This window comes from Hypanus sabinus, chromosome 3 (assembly GCF_030144855.1).
Source record: "Hypanus sabinus isolate sHypSab1 chromosome 3, sHypSab1.hap1, whole genome shotgun sequence".
In the NCBI taxonomy this organism is placed as follows: domain Eukaryota; kingdom Metazoa; phylum Chordata; class Chondrichthyes; order Myliobatiformes; family Dasyatidae; genus Hypanus; species Hypanus sabinus.
The window spans coordinates 37,350,495-37,368,309 of NC_082708.1; the positions used below are offsets into that span (position 1 = coordinate 37,350,495).

The 17,815-nt window shown below is 39.7% G+C and overlaps 1 protein-coding gene across 3 annotated transcripts in view; it reads right to left on the reverse strand.

Moving 5' to 3' along the window:
* LOC132391212 (sister chromatid cohesion protein PDS5 homolog B-like) overlaps positions 1 to 17,815 on the reverse strand; it is a 278,188-nt gene that overhangs the window by 72,748 nt on the left and 187,625 nt on the right. For all 3 annotated transcript variants that reach the window (XR_009511122.1, XM_059964116.1, XM_059964115.1), the window contains 2 exons: positions 17,220 to 17,325; positions 79 to 239 (listed from right to left, as the gene is read on the reverse strand). Coding sequence is in view for 2 of the 3 variants with exons in the window: in XM_059964116.1 (XP_059820099.1) it covers positions 79 to 239; positions 17,220 to 17,325 (267 nt within the window). In the remaining variant the exon portion in view is untranslated. The remainder of the gene's footprint in view (positions 1 to 78; positions 240 to 17,219; positions 17,326 to 17,815) is intronic.

Consider the following 17,815-nt stretch of genomic DNA (forward strand, 5'->3'; position numbering starts at 1 on the left):
AAATTATTCTCATACTGCTCTTTGAAAGAGATTTTTATATTTCACTACACTATACTGAGTAACGGTAATGAAACATACGATCTGATGTGAGGAAAGTCATCTTCAATTTTGTGCCCAGTATTTCGGAAGATCTGTAATGCAGCTTCTGCTACCTTTTCGTCATCCATTTTCAAACACTGCAGGAGGGATTCAAATGTTTCCGCAGAGTGAAAAGAGATTGAATGAGTAAATGATAACACCTAGAACAAAGGGAAAGAAGTATTTAATGGATAGGGTTTCCTAAAATAAAAATAATTTTTAAACTTTTAATAATTAGTTTTATTCCATGAAAACATATTTTAGAAATTATGGTAAATATACAGTGGCATGCAAAAGTTTGGGCACCCCTGGTCAAAATTTCTGTTACTGTGAATAGTTAAGTGAGTAGAAGATGAACTGATCTCCAAAAGTCATAAAGTTAAAGATGAAACATTCTTTTCAACATTTTAAGCAAGATTAGTGCATTATTTTTGTTTTGTACAATTTTAGAGTGAAATAAAGGAAAGGAGCATCATGCAAAAGTTTGGGCACCCCAGTAGATTTGAGCTCTCTGATAACTTTTACCAAGTTCTCAGACCTTAATTAGCTTGTTAGGGCTACAGCTTGTTCACTGTCATTGCAAATTTCAAAGCTTTATTAATACCCTGACTCCTCAAACCTTGTCCCAACAATCAGCAGCCATGGGCTCCTCTAAGCAGCTGCCTAGCCCTCTGAAAATTAAAGTAAATGATGCCCACAAGGCAGGAGAAGGCTATAAGAAGACAGCAAAGTGTTTTCAGGTAGTCATTTCCTCAGTTTGTAATATAATTAAGAAATGGCAGTTAACAGGAACAGTGGAGGTTAAGTTGAGGTCTGGAAGACCCAAGAGAACTTCCTGAAAGAACTGCTTGTAGGATTGCTAGAAAGGCAAATCAAAGCCCCCGTTTGACTGCAAAAGACCTTCAGGAAGATTTAGCAGACTCTGGAGTGGTGGTGCACTCTTCTACTGTGCAGCGACACCTGCACAAGTATGACCTTCATGGAAGAGTCATCAGAAGAAAATCTTTCCTGTGTCCTCACCACAAAATTCAGCGTCAGAAGTTTGCAAAAGAATATCTAAACAAGCCTAATGCATTTTGGAAATAAGTCCTGTGGACTGATGAAGTTAAAATAGAACTTTTTGGTCACAATGAGCAAAGGTATGTTTGGAGAAAAAAAGGGTGCAGAATTTCATGAAAAGAACACCTCTCTGACTGTTAAGCACAGGGGTGGATAGATCATGTTTTGGGCTTGTGTTGCAGCCAGTGGTACGGGGAACATTTCACTGGTAGAGGGAAAAATGAATTCAATTAAATACCAGCAATTCTGGAAGCAAATATCACACTGTCTCTAAAAAAGCTGAAGATGAAAAGAGGATGGCTTCTACAACAGGATAATGATCCTAAACACACCTCAAAACCAACAGTAGACTACCTCGAGGCACAAGCTGAAGGTTTTGCCATGGCCTTCATAGTCCCCTGACGTAAACATCATCGAAAATCTGTGGATAGACCTCAAAAGAGCAGTGCATGCAAGACGACCCAACAATCTCACAAAACTAGAATCCTTTTGCAAGGAAGAATGGGTGAAAATACCCCAAACAAGAATTGAAAGACTCTTAGCTGGCTATAGAAAGTGTTTATTTTGCTTTGGGCCCTTTTCTTTTTTGTTACTTTGAAACTTTAAAAGGTGGAAATAAAAAAGTAATTCTTGCTTAAAGTATTAAAAAAAGGTGTCATCTTTAACTTTATGCCTTTTACTCACTTAGCTATTCAGAGTAACAGAAATTTTGACCAGGGTGCCCAACTTTTGCATGCCATTGTACATTAGCTATCAATATTTTAAACAATAATTCATATTGTAAAGCTGGTGTGCATGTTCCATCCCCATTCCAAAGAGATACTAATAGGTTAACTGCAAGTTACCCCTTAAGCAAACAGATGCCAAGGGTACTAGAGAGTATTTGATGGGGTACATCTGAAAGCATGGGCAAAAGAAATTGGGGGGGGGGGGGTGACAGCTGTGATAAAGATGGGAATGGTATGGTGAGTTCTAGCACAGACATGAGGTGCTGAGTAGCCTCCTTCTATATTGTGATATGACACATTTTCCAACTAAATTTAATCAGACTGAAGCATATTCAGCACAATTTCTAATATTTTGATTCATTTAAAGGAAGACAGATTTCAAAACCACCACAAATGCAAAAACATTAAAAACCTGGCACTTTGGTGGTGCTAGGCTAGCATATTCTTCATTTTATTGGATGCTATTTCAAACAACATCCCAACATATAACTCAGTTTGCTTTTTTAATATAAAATGATGTTACAGAGTCTTGAAATAAATTTTCTAGTGTACATGACAAATTGAAAGGGACTATTGTAACAAAGGCCACATGGCAAATCTTATCTCATGAACTATTTGAAAGACTGTGATTTATGAAGATTGAGGTAACAAATTATTGAAGTTTTTCCAAGAACTACATATTAATTCAGCCATTTATTGCAACTGATGTTAGTGTATTGTCTGTTCATTAGACACAAGTCTGGAAATCATTTACTGAAGACCAGGCAGTTTCTATCACTGTCTTCCAAGCTACCATGGGATGAGAGATGATTTTGTTAACCTATTTGATATTTTGATAAACTTTTTATAAGTAGATGTTGAGAAAATATTCCTTCTTCTCGGATAACTGTTACAGCTTCAAAATAAGTCACCCCACATTTAATATAGAGATGAAGTGGAACTTAAGAGTCATAGAGAAGTACTGCACTATAGAAAGTACTACAGGTCCTTTGACCCATCTAGTCCATGCCGAAAACCACCTAAACTGCCTTTTCCCAACAATCTGCACTGGGCCTATAGCCACCCATATTCCTACTATCCATGTACCTGTTCAAACTTCTCTTAAATGCTGAAATCGAGTTCGTATGAACCATTGTGCTGGTAGCTCATTCCACACTCTCAAGACCTTCTGAGTGAAGAAGTTTCCCCTCATGTTCCCCTTAAACTTCTCACCTTTCACCCTGAAGCCATGAAATCTGGTTGTAGTCCCACCCAACCTCTGGAAAAAGCCTGAATTTACCCTATCTACACTCCTCATAATTTTGTATAACTCTAGCAAATCTCATCTCAACCACCTATGTTCTAAGCAATACATTCCTAACCTACACAATCTTTCCTTACAACTCAGGTTCTCCAGATTCAGCAACATCCTTGTAAATTTTCTCTGCACTCTTTCAACCTCGTTTATATCTTTATTGTAGGTAGGTGACCAAGACTACACCCAATACTCCAAATTAGCCTCACCAACATCTTATACAATTTCAGCATAACATCCCATCGTCTGTATTCAATACATTAATTTATGATGGTTAATGTGCCAAAAGCTTTCTTTATAACCCTATCTAGCTGTGATGCCACTTTCAATGAATTACGTACCTGTATTCCCAGATCCTTTTTGTTCTACCACACTGCTCAGTGCCCTACTGTTCACCACGCAAGACCTACCCTGCTTGGTCCTACCAAAGTGCAAAACCCACACACTTGCCTGCATTAAATTCCATCTGCCATTTTTCAGCCCATTTTTCCAGCTGATGCAGATCCCTCTGCAAACCTTGATAGCTTTGCTTACTATCCACCACACCCCAATCCTGGTGTCATTTCCAGATTCATCACCCTCTAGCTAAATAAATTCCTCATTTCCATTCTAAATGGATGTCACTTTTCCAAGCCTCCACCTTCTGGTCCTAGACTCCCCACCATTGGAAACATCCTCTCCAGATCCAATCTATCTAGGCCTTTCAACATTCAATAGGTTTCAATGAGATCCACAACCCCCACACCATTGTTCTAAATTCCAATGAGGAAAGACCCACAGCATCAATCACTCCTCATTTGATAATTCTTTTAACTCTTGGAATCATTCTAGTGAATCTACTCTGAACCCTCTTCAATGTCAACACATTATTTCTTACACAAGGGGCCCAACACCACTCACAATGCTTGAAGTGAGGCCTCACCAAAGCCTTATAAAGCGTCAGCATTACATCTTTCTTTTAATATTCTAGTCCTTGTAAAATGAATCCTAACACTGCATTTGCCTTCCTCACCACCGACTCAAGTTGCAACTTAACTTATAGGGAATCCTGCACGAAGACTCCCAATCACTTTGCACCTGTTTTTTATGCTTTCCCCTCATTCACTTTGAATTTTCTCCCAGCTTTTATTCCTCCTACCAAAGTACATGATCATACATTTCCCGACACAGTATTCTATCTGTCATTTCTTTGCCCATTCTCCTATCTATCTAAGACTTTCTATAGGCTCCCTGTTCCAACACTACCTGCCCCTCCACTTATCATTGTATCGTCCACAAAGCCATCAATTCCGTCATCCAAGTCATTGACATACAACATAAAAAGTGGCCCCAAAACTGCCCCTATGGAACATGACTAGTCACCGGCAGCCATCCAGAATAGGCTCCCTTTATTCCCACTCTTGGTCCCCTGCCAACCAGCCTCACATGTGGCACCTTGTCAAAGGCCTTCTGAAAGTTCAAGTACACAACATCCACCGATTCTCCTTTGTCTACCTTGCTTGCTATTTCCTCAAAGAATTCCAACCTATCTGTAGGGTAAGATATTCCCTTAACCATGCTGACTTTGGCCTATGTTATCATGTGGCAAGTACCTCCAAACTACATCCTTAACAATCAACTCCAACATCTTTCCAACAACTGAGGTCAGTATAAACTGGCTTATAGTTTCCTTTCCAATGCCCCCCTGCCTTCTTGAAGAGTGGAGTTTGCAATTTCCCTGTGCTCCGGAACCATGCCAGAACATATTAATTCTTGAAATATCATTACGAATGCCTCCAGAATCTCCTCAGCTACTCCTTTCAGAACCCGGGGTGCAGAACATCTGATCCAAGTGACTTATCTACCTTCAGAAATTTCAGTTTCCCAAACAGCTTCACCCTAGAAATAGCATTTACACTCACCTCGGCTCCCTGACACTCTTGAAATCCCAGCATATTCCAAGGTGAAAACTGATACAAAATACTTATTCAGTTCATCCACAATTTCTTGTCCCCAATTACGACGGCTAATGGAAGAGACTACCTCTGTAACAGGGGTAATGGGAAAAGAGCCCTTCTATAACAGAGGTAATAGAGGAAGAGACCCCCTCTATAACAGAGATAATGGTGGATAGGCTCCCCCTATAACAGAGATAATAGTGAACAGGCTCCCGCTATAACAAAGATAATGATCAATAACTAGGCCATGTTCGAGGACTCAGTGGATAAATGAATACACCACTGCAGTCATGGACTTTATAAAAACAGTCATAGGCAAGTGTGACTTCACAAAATTATTCAGTTTTCCCCCAAACAGAATCGCTGGATGAACTTTGAGATCTGCAATCTGAGGGTCAGATCAGTGGCATTTAGGTCTGGTGACCAAGAAAGATACAAGAGCTCCAGGTATGATTTCCACAAAGCTATCTCATGTGTGAAGAGGCAATTCCAGACTAAACTTGAATCAACAAAGGATGCTTGACAGCTGTGACAGGGCTTGAATGCTATTACCTTGTGCAAAGCAAAACCAAGGAACATAGATGACAAAACTTCACTCAGAAGTCTTGATAGGTGCCTAAGAAGAACATAGTAACCTGCCACAATGACCATCATCAAGTAGCATTTACATTCACTCCGATAAAGTGCTTTGGAGGTTGGTGATGAAACACATCAACTCCTGCCTTAGAAGCAACTAGGATCTGCTCCAATTTGCCTACCAGTAGAACAAGTCTATGGTAGATACCATTCATTGGCTCTTCGCTCAGCTCTGGAATATCTGGACAGTGAAGATACATACATCAGGATGCACTTCATTGACTATAGTTCAGCATTCAACACTATTATATCCTCAAAACTAATCATAAGCACAGAGACCTTAGTCTCAATATCCCCTTGTGCAATTGGATCCTCGACCTCCTCTCTTGCAAACCCCAGACAATGTTTGGATTGGCAAAAACATTGCCACTACAATCTCCATCCACAAGTCTTTGGGCTTAGCCCTTGCCTGCTCTACTTCCTTTATACTTATGACTGTGAGGCTAAGCACAGCTCCAAAACCATATGTAAGTTTGATGATGACACCACTGTCATTGGCCGACTCAAAGACAGTGACAAATCAGCATATAAGAGGGAGATTCAAAACCTGGCTGAGTTTTGCCACAACAACAACCTTTCTCAATATCAGCAAGACCCAAGGAACTGATTATTGACTTCAGGAGGAGAAAATCAAGAGGTTCATGAGCCAGTCCTCATCAGGGGGATAAGAGATGGAGAGGATCAACAACTTTAAATTCATCAGGTTTTCATTTCAGATGACCTGTCCTGGGCCCAGCATGCAAGTGCAATTACAAAAGGCAGGGCAGTGTTTCTACTTCCTTAGAAGTTTGCAAAGATTCTGCATGACATCTAAAACTTTAACAAACTTTTATAGATGCATAATAGAGAGTATACTGACTGGTAACATCATGGCTTGGTATAGAAACACCAATGCCTAACAGATAAATGGGAAAAAATTTTACAAATGGTTAATTCCTCCTCTATTTGTGCTAAACATGCTTTAATACAATTTAAAATTGTACATAGAGCTTATATGTCTAAAGATAAACTTGCCCGATTTTATTCGCATATTAATCCTCAATGTGACAGATGTCACTTAGAAGTGGCTTCATTGACTCACATGTTTTGGACATGTCCCACTTTACATAACTATTGGAAGGACATTCTTGATGTCATTTCCTCAGTATGGAATATCGATTTACAACCCCATTTTATTACTGCAATTTTCGGTATACCAAATGAAGATGGCAATCAGCTTTCCCCTTCAATCAGACGAATGATTGCCTTTGTAACATTAATTGCCAGAAGGTCTATATTACAAAACTGGAAAGAAGTAAATCCTCCTACTGCATTTCAGTGGTTCTCCCAAACTATTTCTTATCTGAGTTTGGAAAAAATCAGAAGCACTATCTTTGATTCTTCAATTAGATTTGAAGAAACCTGGGGACCATTTATTCGACACTTTCATATGAATTAATTTGGCTTATTTCAGATCCTTTTCTCTACTTATACTTGTTCAGGTATGGAGTTCTGGAGTTCTTTTCTTGACACCTTTATATATTTATAAAGTGCTATTATTGCCCATGTTAGTTTTAGTTTAGTATTTTTTTTCAATATATATTTTTTCTCATATATAATTTCAATTTTTTTTTCTTCTTTTTTCGACGATTATTTTTGTTTTTCATATATATTTATATAGACTTGATTGATTTATGTACCTTTTGTTGATGGATGTTTTAATAGGATATTATTATCCTATTACTAATGTAATCTCAAGTTTATTGAATCTGTAATCTATTCATTATTTTGTGTTGTTTTTTTTTTATATATGAAATTTAATAAAAAGATTGAAAAAGAAAGAAAGAAACACCAATGCCTTTGAATGGAAAGTCCTACAAAAAGTAGTGGATATGGCCCTCCCTACCATTGAGCACAACTATATCAAGCAATGTCACAGAAAAGCAGCATCCATCACCAAAGATCCCCACCACATAGATTATGCTCTCTTCTCACTGCAGCCATCAGGAAGGAGGTACAGGAGCCTGAGGATGCACATTACTAGCTTCAGGAACAGTTAATACTCCTTAACCATCAGGCGCTTGAACCAAAGGGGATAACTTCACACAACTATATTCACCCCATCATTGAACCCAGAGACTCATTTTCAAGGATTTCACAGCATACTGGTTAGTAGATTAATTGGTCATTCTAAATAGCCCCTTGATTAGTCTAGGATTAAATCAGGGTTGCCGTGTGGCATTGATCAAAGACCCGGAAGGGCCTACTCCACATTGTAACTCAGTAAGATAAAATATATTTTAAAAATCTCATGTTCGCGATATTTTATTGCTGGGTTGTTTGTTGCATATTGATCTACCTACCTATTTAATTATTTTTCTTTTGTTGCCTTTTGTACATTATTTGCCCATCCTGTTGGGTCTAGTCTTTCATTGATTCTTGGATTTAGAGTGTATGCTCTAAGAAAACAGACTCAGGATTGTATATAGTGACATACATGTAATTTGATAATATATTTACTTTCAATTTTGAAGACAGACAGATTGTCTACGGCGAGAGTTCAGGCTTATGCCACCACCCCTCCCCCAACTCCAGTTAGCCCATGATAGAGAATATTCTCGTAGATTCTACCGTATCAAAAGCCCATCAAAATATCAAATGGGACAACAAAATCATCTTTCATCACATGGCAACATGGATGACAATCAAAGAAACAGCTTTCAATAAATTTCAGAGCTTGTCCAGAATGAATAAACAATCCCTAACATCAGTTACAATAGATGGCTTAAGTAGTAATACAGAAAAACTCAAAAAATTTGTTAAATCACTCTTCAAATGTCCGCATGATTCAGCAACCAGCTCAGCAGGTGAGGTTTACCATGGGGCCCATGTTTCATTCTCTCTTTCAACTTGCTGATAACAAATTTTACTACTATTCTTCTACTTGCTCAATTAGTACAGTAAAAAATGCTAGGCTGGAGAGTGGAATGCTCTTCTTGCGGGATGTGAGAAAGCAGGGCTTGAAGTGTATCCAGCTGCAGCTTCTAAAGGTCTGCATTGTTGAAGCTAGAATTGAATGAACTCCAGACCACTTGGGAAGCTGAAGTGGTGCCAGATATGATATATAGAGAAGTAGTTACACCCAAGGTGTCCGGCACAGGAAACTGGGTGACGGTCAGGAAGAAGAAAGGGGTTAAACAGCCAGTGCCGAATAGCTGTAGGTATTCTCCTCAACAAGAGGTATACCAATTTAAATATTGTTGAGCGGTGGGGTGGGGGGGATGACCTAGCAGAGGAAAGACACAGTGCTAAGGTCTCTTGCACCAAGACTGACTCTGCAACATGGGGGGGAGAGAGAGGGGCACAGAAGTGAGCTATGAGGAAGAGGATTCATTAGTTAGAGGAAGAGGATGGAGGTTCTGTGGGCAAAACCGAGATTCCCAGGTGGCACGTTGCCTCCCAAGTACCAGGGTCCAAGATATCTTGGATCGAGCCCTCAGCATTCTTAAGTGGAAGGGTGAACAGCCAGAGGTTGAGTCAGGAACATTCAGGCTGTGACCGTTAATTCGAAAGGAGACCAATCCCGACATTACGCGCCAGACCAAGTGATCCAGTGGGTGGTAAAAGGTTAAACCCTCGGCCCACTGGGAAAAGTGAAATCATTAGCCACAACATTGAAGGCCTCAGCCACAGTAAAGCAGAAATCCTGGCAAACTTAAAACCAGACATCTTGTGCATACAAGAAACTCATAGGCTGAACAACCAACCCTATGTGCCAGGAATGCACTTGGCTATTGACACCCCTAGCCAAACTTATGGAAATGCAATCTTTGTTAAAGATAAATCTATAGTAATGAGCACAGCAAACATCCAAGCTGGCTCAATGAAACTTCTGAAAGTTGAAACAAAAAAAAAATCATCTGAGTCTACAAACCCTCTAATGAACCATTCATATGGCCACCTAACCTAGATCTCCAGGACAAAATGTACCTCATTATTGGTGACTTTAATAGCCATAGCACCAACCGGGGATACGAAGATGACGATGCAAACAGAGAAGAAGTTGTATCATGGGCTCTAAACAACAGCCTTGAGCTACTATACAAGTCAAAGGACACCCCTACCTTCAGAAGCACCAGATGGAAAAAAGGAGACAACCCAGACCTTGCCTTTGTTACCTCAGCAAGCTTCAACCTCTTCACACGAGCAGTCCTCCAACATATACCCAAATCCCAACACCATCCAGTCCAGGTAGAATCCCTTCCAGTTCTGAAACCTGTACCATCAAAGTAACTACCAAGATTTAACCTAACAGAAGTGAATTGGACATCTTTCACAGAATCCACTGATCAACTTATCAATACCATACCACCAGAACTTGATCATTATGATGAATTTGTCTAATCTGGAAAACAGCACAGCAGAATATACCTACAGCCTGCAGAACCAAATATATTCAGGGATTGACTAGTGATGTCAAGCAAAGTTATGATGAGTATGTCAACTTATATGACCAAGACCCGTTTGGTCAAGACACAATTGAAATGGGAGAGTCAGTTCTGTCCCTAATGAGCCAAGAGAGACAACAGCGTTGGCAAGAACTTATAGAAAACACAGACATGACCAAGAACAGTAAGAAGGCACGGACAACTGTTGGGAAACTCAACTCAAGACAATAGACAACCACAGAGAATTGCTGCTGTTACACTCAATCAGTTTGCCCACCAACTAATACTAATTGGTCGACCAAATAACAAGGAATGGAGACAAAAGCAAAGTCCTTCTCCTTATCGATGCTGCCTGGCCTGCTGTGTTCCACCAGCATTTTGTGTGTGTTATCAGAGATGGAGTCAGCTCTCTCAAAAGGGAATAACAACTTCCCACCTTTCACCTTAGAAAAATTAAAGGATGAAGTATCATAGCTAAAATCCAACAAAGCTGCTGGCATAGATGAGATTTTGAATGAATTCCTTAAACATCTTGGACCTAAAGCACTCCACTGGCTTCTGTCCCTTCTTAACTGTTGCCTAAGATCATTAAAAATACCTAAAAAGTGAAGAGCCGAAGTTGTTGCTCTCCTAAAACTCAATAAAGACCCCAACATTCCTAAAAATTACAGACTGATTTCCTTGCTCTGCACCCTCTATAAACTCTACGAGAGACTCATACTGAAAAGAATATCCCCCTTAGTCGAAGATCTTCTAACACCAGACCAAGCTGGATTCAGGCCAGGCCACTCTTGCTGCGGTCAAGTCCGGAACCTAAACTAATATACTGATGAAGAGTCTTGACCCGAAACGTCAACAGTGCTTCTCCTTATAGATGCTGCCTGGCCTGCTGTGTTCCACCAGCATTTTGTGTGTGTTGCCAGTATATTGAGGATGGCTTTGAAATGTGACTAATTACAGGGGCAGTATTCATTGACTTAACAGCAGCATACAACACTGTGAATCACAGAGGCCTTCTACTGAAATTATCTAAAATGCTAAAGAATGAAACCAATCGTAGATTTTATGTAGAAATGAATGGAATTAACAGTAGGTGGCATTCACAAAAGAATGGACCACAGAGATCAGTCCTGGCACCTCTACTATTTAATGTTTACACAAACGACCAACCAACCTTTCCTAACACACGCAGGTTTATCTATGCAGACAACCTATGCATAGCAATACAAGCTAACTTCTTCTAAGAAGCTGAAGTACAACTTACAGCAATCCTCAAAGCAATGAAGCAGTATTATGAAAAATGGTGTCTGAACCCAAATCCTTCAAAAACTCAAGTGTGTGCATTCCACCTGAGGAATCGAGAAGCAGCTCGGAAACTCAAGATTTTCTGATGTGGGAAGGATCTCAAACACCATTTGACCCCAATTTACCTGGGCGTGACACTGGATAGGGTGCTCACATTTGCCACCCACATTCCAAAAACTCTTGAGGGGAAGTTGGCTCTTGCAATTCTCTCTTGAAAAAAATTAGCAAGCATGAAATAGGGAGCTAATGCTCACACACTCAGATCAACTGCCCTAGCACTCAGCTATGCACCTGCAGAATACTGCGCGCCTGTATGAGGCAAATCAGCCCATGCGAAGAAAATAGACCCGTTGCTTAATGAAACCTGCCGAATAATCACGGGTACACTGTGCCCCACACCCACTAACATCATTTACAGACTTGCAGGCATTGCTCCCCCAGAGATCTGAAGACACACAACAACAAAAATTGAAAAAGACAAACAGAACTCGAATCCACGGCACCCACTACATTATCATGGGCCAGTTTCCAACCACCTAAAATCAAGGAAAAGCTTTGCTGCAGTAAAGGAACTACCGCACAGAGCATCCCCCCAAACATACAGGATTGACCTCTAGCAACAAACAGAAGCCATCACCCCACCAAACAATACAGTGCAAGACTGCACAGAAATGTTGCCAGATGGGACGATGCTAGACAGATGGAAGTGGTGCGAGAGTGGGAGTTTGTGGGACGGGGGACAATATGGTGAAGTGGGGTTTAAAGACCAGCGAATCCTGTGAGTGTGGTGAAAGGGTGCAGAACACCAAACATGTTCTGCACAATCACCCACTCTCATCTGACACTGACCTGCTCAATATCAACCAAACAACACTAGAGTGGCTGGCTGTCTGGTGTGACAAGCTATGATGATGAGCCAGAGGTTGTGGTCCACGTAGGTACATGGGAAGAAATAGTGACAAGCTTCTGCAAAGGGAGTTCACGGAGTTAGTTTGATAAGTTAAAGGGCAGGCCCTCCAGGGTTGTGATCTTGAGACTGCAGCCCATGCCACATGCTAGTGAGGCCAGAAATACGAAGATTATACAGTTTAACATGTGGCTAAGGAGTTGGTGGAGAGAGGGCATAAGATTTTTGTATCATTAGGCTCTCTTCCAGGAAAGGTGGAACTTGTATAGAAGAGACAGCTTGCACCGGAATTGGAAGGGGACCAATATCCTGGTGGGAGTGTTTGCTTGTGCTACACGGTAGGGTTTAAGCTAGAACTGCGTGAAATGGGAACCTGAGTGCAAGAACAGTTAGTGTAAAGGTTCTGGAGACATTTTGTTAAGCCCTCTGAGAAAGTCAGGAATCAAAAGGTTGAGCATGGTGTATCTAATGTCCTGAACTGCACATATTTCAATGCAAGAAGTATCAGAGGAAAGGCAGATAAGCTCAGGGCATGGATCAGAACCTAGAACTATGTATGCTAACCATTAACGAGACTTGGTTGCAGGAGGGGCAGGAACGGCAGCTGAATATTCTGGGGTTCTGGTGTTTTAGACATGACAGAACAGGAGGGATTAAAGGAGAAGGGTGGCCTTACTTGTTAGAAAAATGTCATGGCAGTACTCAGTCCGGACAGACTGGAGAACTTGTCTAGTGAGGCATTATGGGTGAACTGAGAAGTAAGAAAAGGACAACCATATTAACGGGGCTATAGTACAGACCACCCAACAGTCCAAGGGATTTGGAGGAATAAATTTGAAGCGAAATGGCAGACTGTTGCAAGAAACATGAGGTTGTTTATAGTAGGTGATTTTACCTTCCCACGTATGGACTGGGACTCCATACTGTAAAAAGACTAGATGGAATAGAATTTGTCAGATGTGTTCTGAAAAGTTTCCTTATCAGTACATAGAAGTGCCAACAACAGAGGGTGCTATACTTGATCTGCTATTAGGGAATAAGACAAGGCAGATGACATAAGTTTGCATAGGGGAATGCTTTGTATCTAGTGATCACAATGCCATTAGTCTCAAAGTAAATATGCAAAGAGTGGTCTTGCCTGCAGGTTGAGATTCAAAATTGGAGAAAAGCCAGTCTTGATGGTATCAGAAAGCATCTAGCAAATGTGGATTGGTCACAGGCTGTTTTCTGGCCCAGGTGACACAAGCTCTCTCCATAGGCTAATTCCCTGGTGAACCTCCTCTGCACTGCCTCCAAAACCAGTATATCTTTCCTCAAGTAAGGAGGTCATAATACAGGTTCAGACTCACCAGTATCCTGCAGTTTCAGCATGAGCTCTCTGTTCTTAAGTTCCACTACAATGTCTAATTGATGTATGAGGACTGTGTTAATGGACTCAGTATATGTTTGAAATAAAAACAGGCTGCATTGAGACAAAAGATCAAGAGTTTGTCTGTTTCCTGGTTACTCTGCATTGTGAAGCTTGTGAATATATTGGGCTGCCTCTCCCGGTTTCGTTGGACTTTGACCAAGACCTGGAAATAGCAATCACTGTCTAGGTCCCAGGGGCCCTTCATGAGCGAGTCAGAATTTGGAGCTTCCCCCTGACAACAGCAATGATCAACTGGTGACTAGGAATCATGAACCCTGAAATCTTTGTGGAAATATTTGTGACCTGCTATGTACTGTAGTGTGTGTAGTTTATTAGTGATTTCTATTTCATGATGATAATTTAGGCTTTAGTTAGTTTGTTGTGCTATACACTTTTTAACACTTCTCCTGGGCACTTGCCTACCTTTAAGCCACTAGTTTGCTACCTAGCATCACCACCTATTCAATGACAGTGATTGTACTGAAGTCTTTGCCTCCCAATGCATCCATAACATGTCTCTCTGGCATGCTGAATGTGTCATTCACCATGATGGTCAACACAAAATAGTCATTTGGTATAATGCCCAATATTAATTCCCACTTTTTGTCTTCTAGGAGACCTGCATTCACTTTAGCCACCCTTTCGCTTTAAAACCTTTCGCATATAAAACCTTTCACTATGTTTTATGTCTTGTGCTACTTTACTTTCATAATCTATTTTTGCTTTCCTTATTGCCAATTTAGTGGTTCTTTGTCGCCTTTTCAAAATTTCCCACGACTCTTGGGAACTTTATATGCATGAGCTTTTAGTTTAAGTCCCTTCTTTATTTCCTTAGTTATCCAAGGTTGGATCTCCACACACTTCCTGTCCTTGCTTTTAACTGGATATACTTTTGTTAGGCACCTTGAAAAATTTCTTTGAAAGTCTTCCACTGTTCCACAACTGTCCCACTATATAGCCCGTGTTCCCAGTCTACACGAGCCAGCTCCTCCCTCATCCCATTATAATCTCCCTTGTTTAAGCATAATGCACTGGTTTTAGGTCAAATTATTGCACCTTCCATTTATATGAGAAACTCAATCATACTGTAATCACTCCTTCCAAGAGGATCCCCAACTACAAGATGGTTAATTTTACTGTGCAATTACACAGGACTAGATCAAATATTGCATTTTCCCTTGCAAGTTTACTGACATGCTGTTCAAGGAAGCTACCACAGGTATGTCCTCCTCAAGACTGCCTCAATTAACTTGATTCACCCAGTCTATCTGCAAGTTCAAGTCCATGACAACTGCCTTTCCATTCTTATGTGCATCAGATATTTTCTGGTTTATTGCTCGTACCACTGTAATGCTATTATTTAATAACTTATAGAAACCTCCCACTTTTTTTTCCCTTACTATTCCTAATTTCTACCCAGATGGACTCAACGCTCTGCTTCTAAGATCTTACATCATCTCTATCGTTCATCCTGATTTCAGCCTTAATTAAGCACGCTATCTCACTTCCCATACCTTTCTGCCTATCCTGTATTAGCTGAAACCCTTGGACATTTAATTCCCGAATATTCTCACCCTTAATCACTTTTCTGTAACGGCCACTGAATCATACCCTTTGTACTGTTTTGTGGCACAGGATCATCAACTTTGCTTCGAGTGCAATGGACATTTAGATAAAGTGCTCTTAAACTCATTGTCTTTTTAGAATTTAATGACCTTTGTGTCCTTTGCATTTGACTTTACTGTACTCCAGTCTGACTTTTCTCTTCTCTAACATCTGCTTTTGTCTTTGCAGTGCTTCTCTCTTAGTCTTTCCCCAGATTCCCATCTACCTGCCATACAGGTATAATTGAAATAACATCCAATAGTCTGAAAAATTTGTTGGTCCAGCACCAAAAACGAAATGCCACGGGTGATAGATCGTCATAATTTTACTGCATTTGCAATTACTGTGGTTTTGAAATTTACTTTTACTTAAATTTATTTTGAAATCCTTTTACTTAAATTGATCAAAATTTTACGAAATGAATTGAATATGTTTCAGAATAGACTCAGTTCCATGAGTACAATCCTCCCATCATCGAGGACATCTTCAAGAAACACTGCCTCACAAAGGACTATCACTAAGGACACTCATTGTCTGGGATATACCTTCTTTTCATTACTACTCTCAGGGAGGAGGTACAGCAGCCTAACGTCGCACCGCTAATGACTGAGGAACATCTTCCCATGCGCCATCAGAATGGTCCATGAACCCATGAACACAACTTCATTATTGTTTCTTTTTGCACCATTTATTTTTGTAATTTAGAGTTTTAGGTCTCTGTTTGCACTGTACTGCTGCAACAAAACAAATTTCATATTATATGTCAGTGTTAATAAATCTGATTCTGTTTCTGACCTAAACTTCAAAATTTCATTTATTATTATTGCCATATTGATGTCTAGCTGGGATCTGAAGATCTCTCTCACTTTTCCAGGAATCCACTGTTAAGGTGCTTTACAATACTCCTCATTAAAACCTGTGTTAACATTTTCTCAACCAATTTTTAATCAGGATAAAACAAAAATGAATGCAAATATATTAGAAATCCATCAAAGTCTCATATTCAGGCAGTTAAATTAAGGTATCCTTTACAATCAAAGACTCAGAAGAATTAGCCAGACATGCACACCGAAAGACCTTTAGACCTATAATCTTAAAAATCACTGCTTTCTATTATATTTTAAAATAAATCTTTCTCTGAAAATATCTGGGCTTCAGATATGAACTTTTCAGACAACTTCAATGCAGACAGGCTGCTTTATTTCAGAAAAAAGTGTACAAAAATGCAGTCTTCCAACAATTGTTCTCTTTTTTAAAAGATAGACAACAAACAGAAAAGGTGTGGAAATCAAACTACAGAATGATACTCTGGCCCTTCTGAGTATTGCCAAGGAGAATTTTTAGTGCATTCTGATGCAAGCGATTAAAGTAAAAGCTGATACATTTCAAAGTGATAGCTTTCCTAAATACAGGTGTTAATGTACACAAATGCACTGATCAAATATTAGAATTAAAATGACTCCTTTGCCAATGAGATACAACTTCTTATAATCATCTTGGTATGTTCCCTCCCATATTAATCCACATATAACTTGTACAGCACTGCATTTATATAATTTCTATCACAATCTATGAGCATCAAGGACCATTTTGCAACCAGTTATGAACTTTCAAAGAGTAATACAGAAAATAATATTCTGTGACACAATGCCACATCCCACTAAATTACTTAATGATAATGTTCTCAGACTTTAGTGCAATCTGACCTTGAAGGACTCTTCTTACAGAAATATAGAAAGAGTTAAAAGGAAGCACTAAAATATTTCAAAAATATTATTGAAAATATTGTGTCAAATTATCAATAACTAAGTTCTGGCACTTCAAGCATTTACCTTAAGCAATTCAAGGCCTGCTCGAATTGCTTCATCAGTTGGCACACCTTCTTCTTCATCATCAGCTGTACCATCAATGGATTTATTAATTTGTTTGATTAATGCACTGTTAAAAACAAGATACGAACCATTTTGTAAAAACACTGCAACAAATAATTTAATGACTATTTTAAAAAAAGATTGAGACCACACATTAAGTTCTCACACTGCAAACTTCAGTGTACAAAAGGTTCTTCTATAAAGTTATATTTACAGTCATTAAAAAGCATCACATTATAGAAAGTTGCACAATAGCAGAAGAGGCTGCAGTTGCCTTCAGAGCATAAATTCCTGACTCCAGCTGCAACCAAAAGGTTTGTAGTTGTATTGCGGAAACAACCTATAGTATACAATGCATTTGCATGTGAAAGTTGGAGGAGATTACTATTGCCAGCTGAACATCTACAGTAATTTCCAGTATGAATTCAGACTCTTCTCTATAATGCCATTGACTGTATGGGAGTGCATCTGGCACTTCCTCTCATACCACTGTGTTCTGCTCGTTATTATGGCTACAAGAATGCTTCAACTATTTCAGCAGCTTAAAACATTGCAAC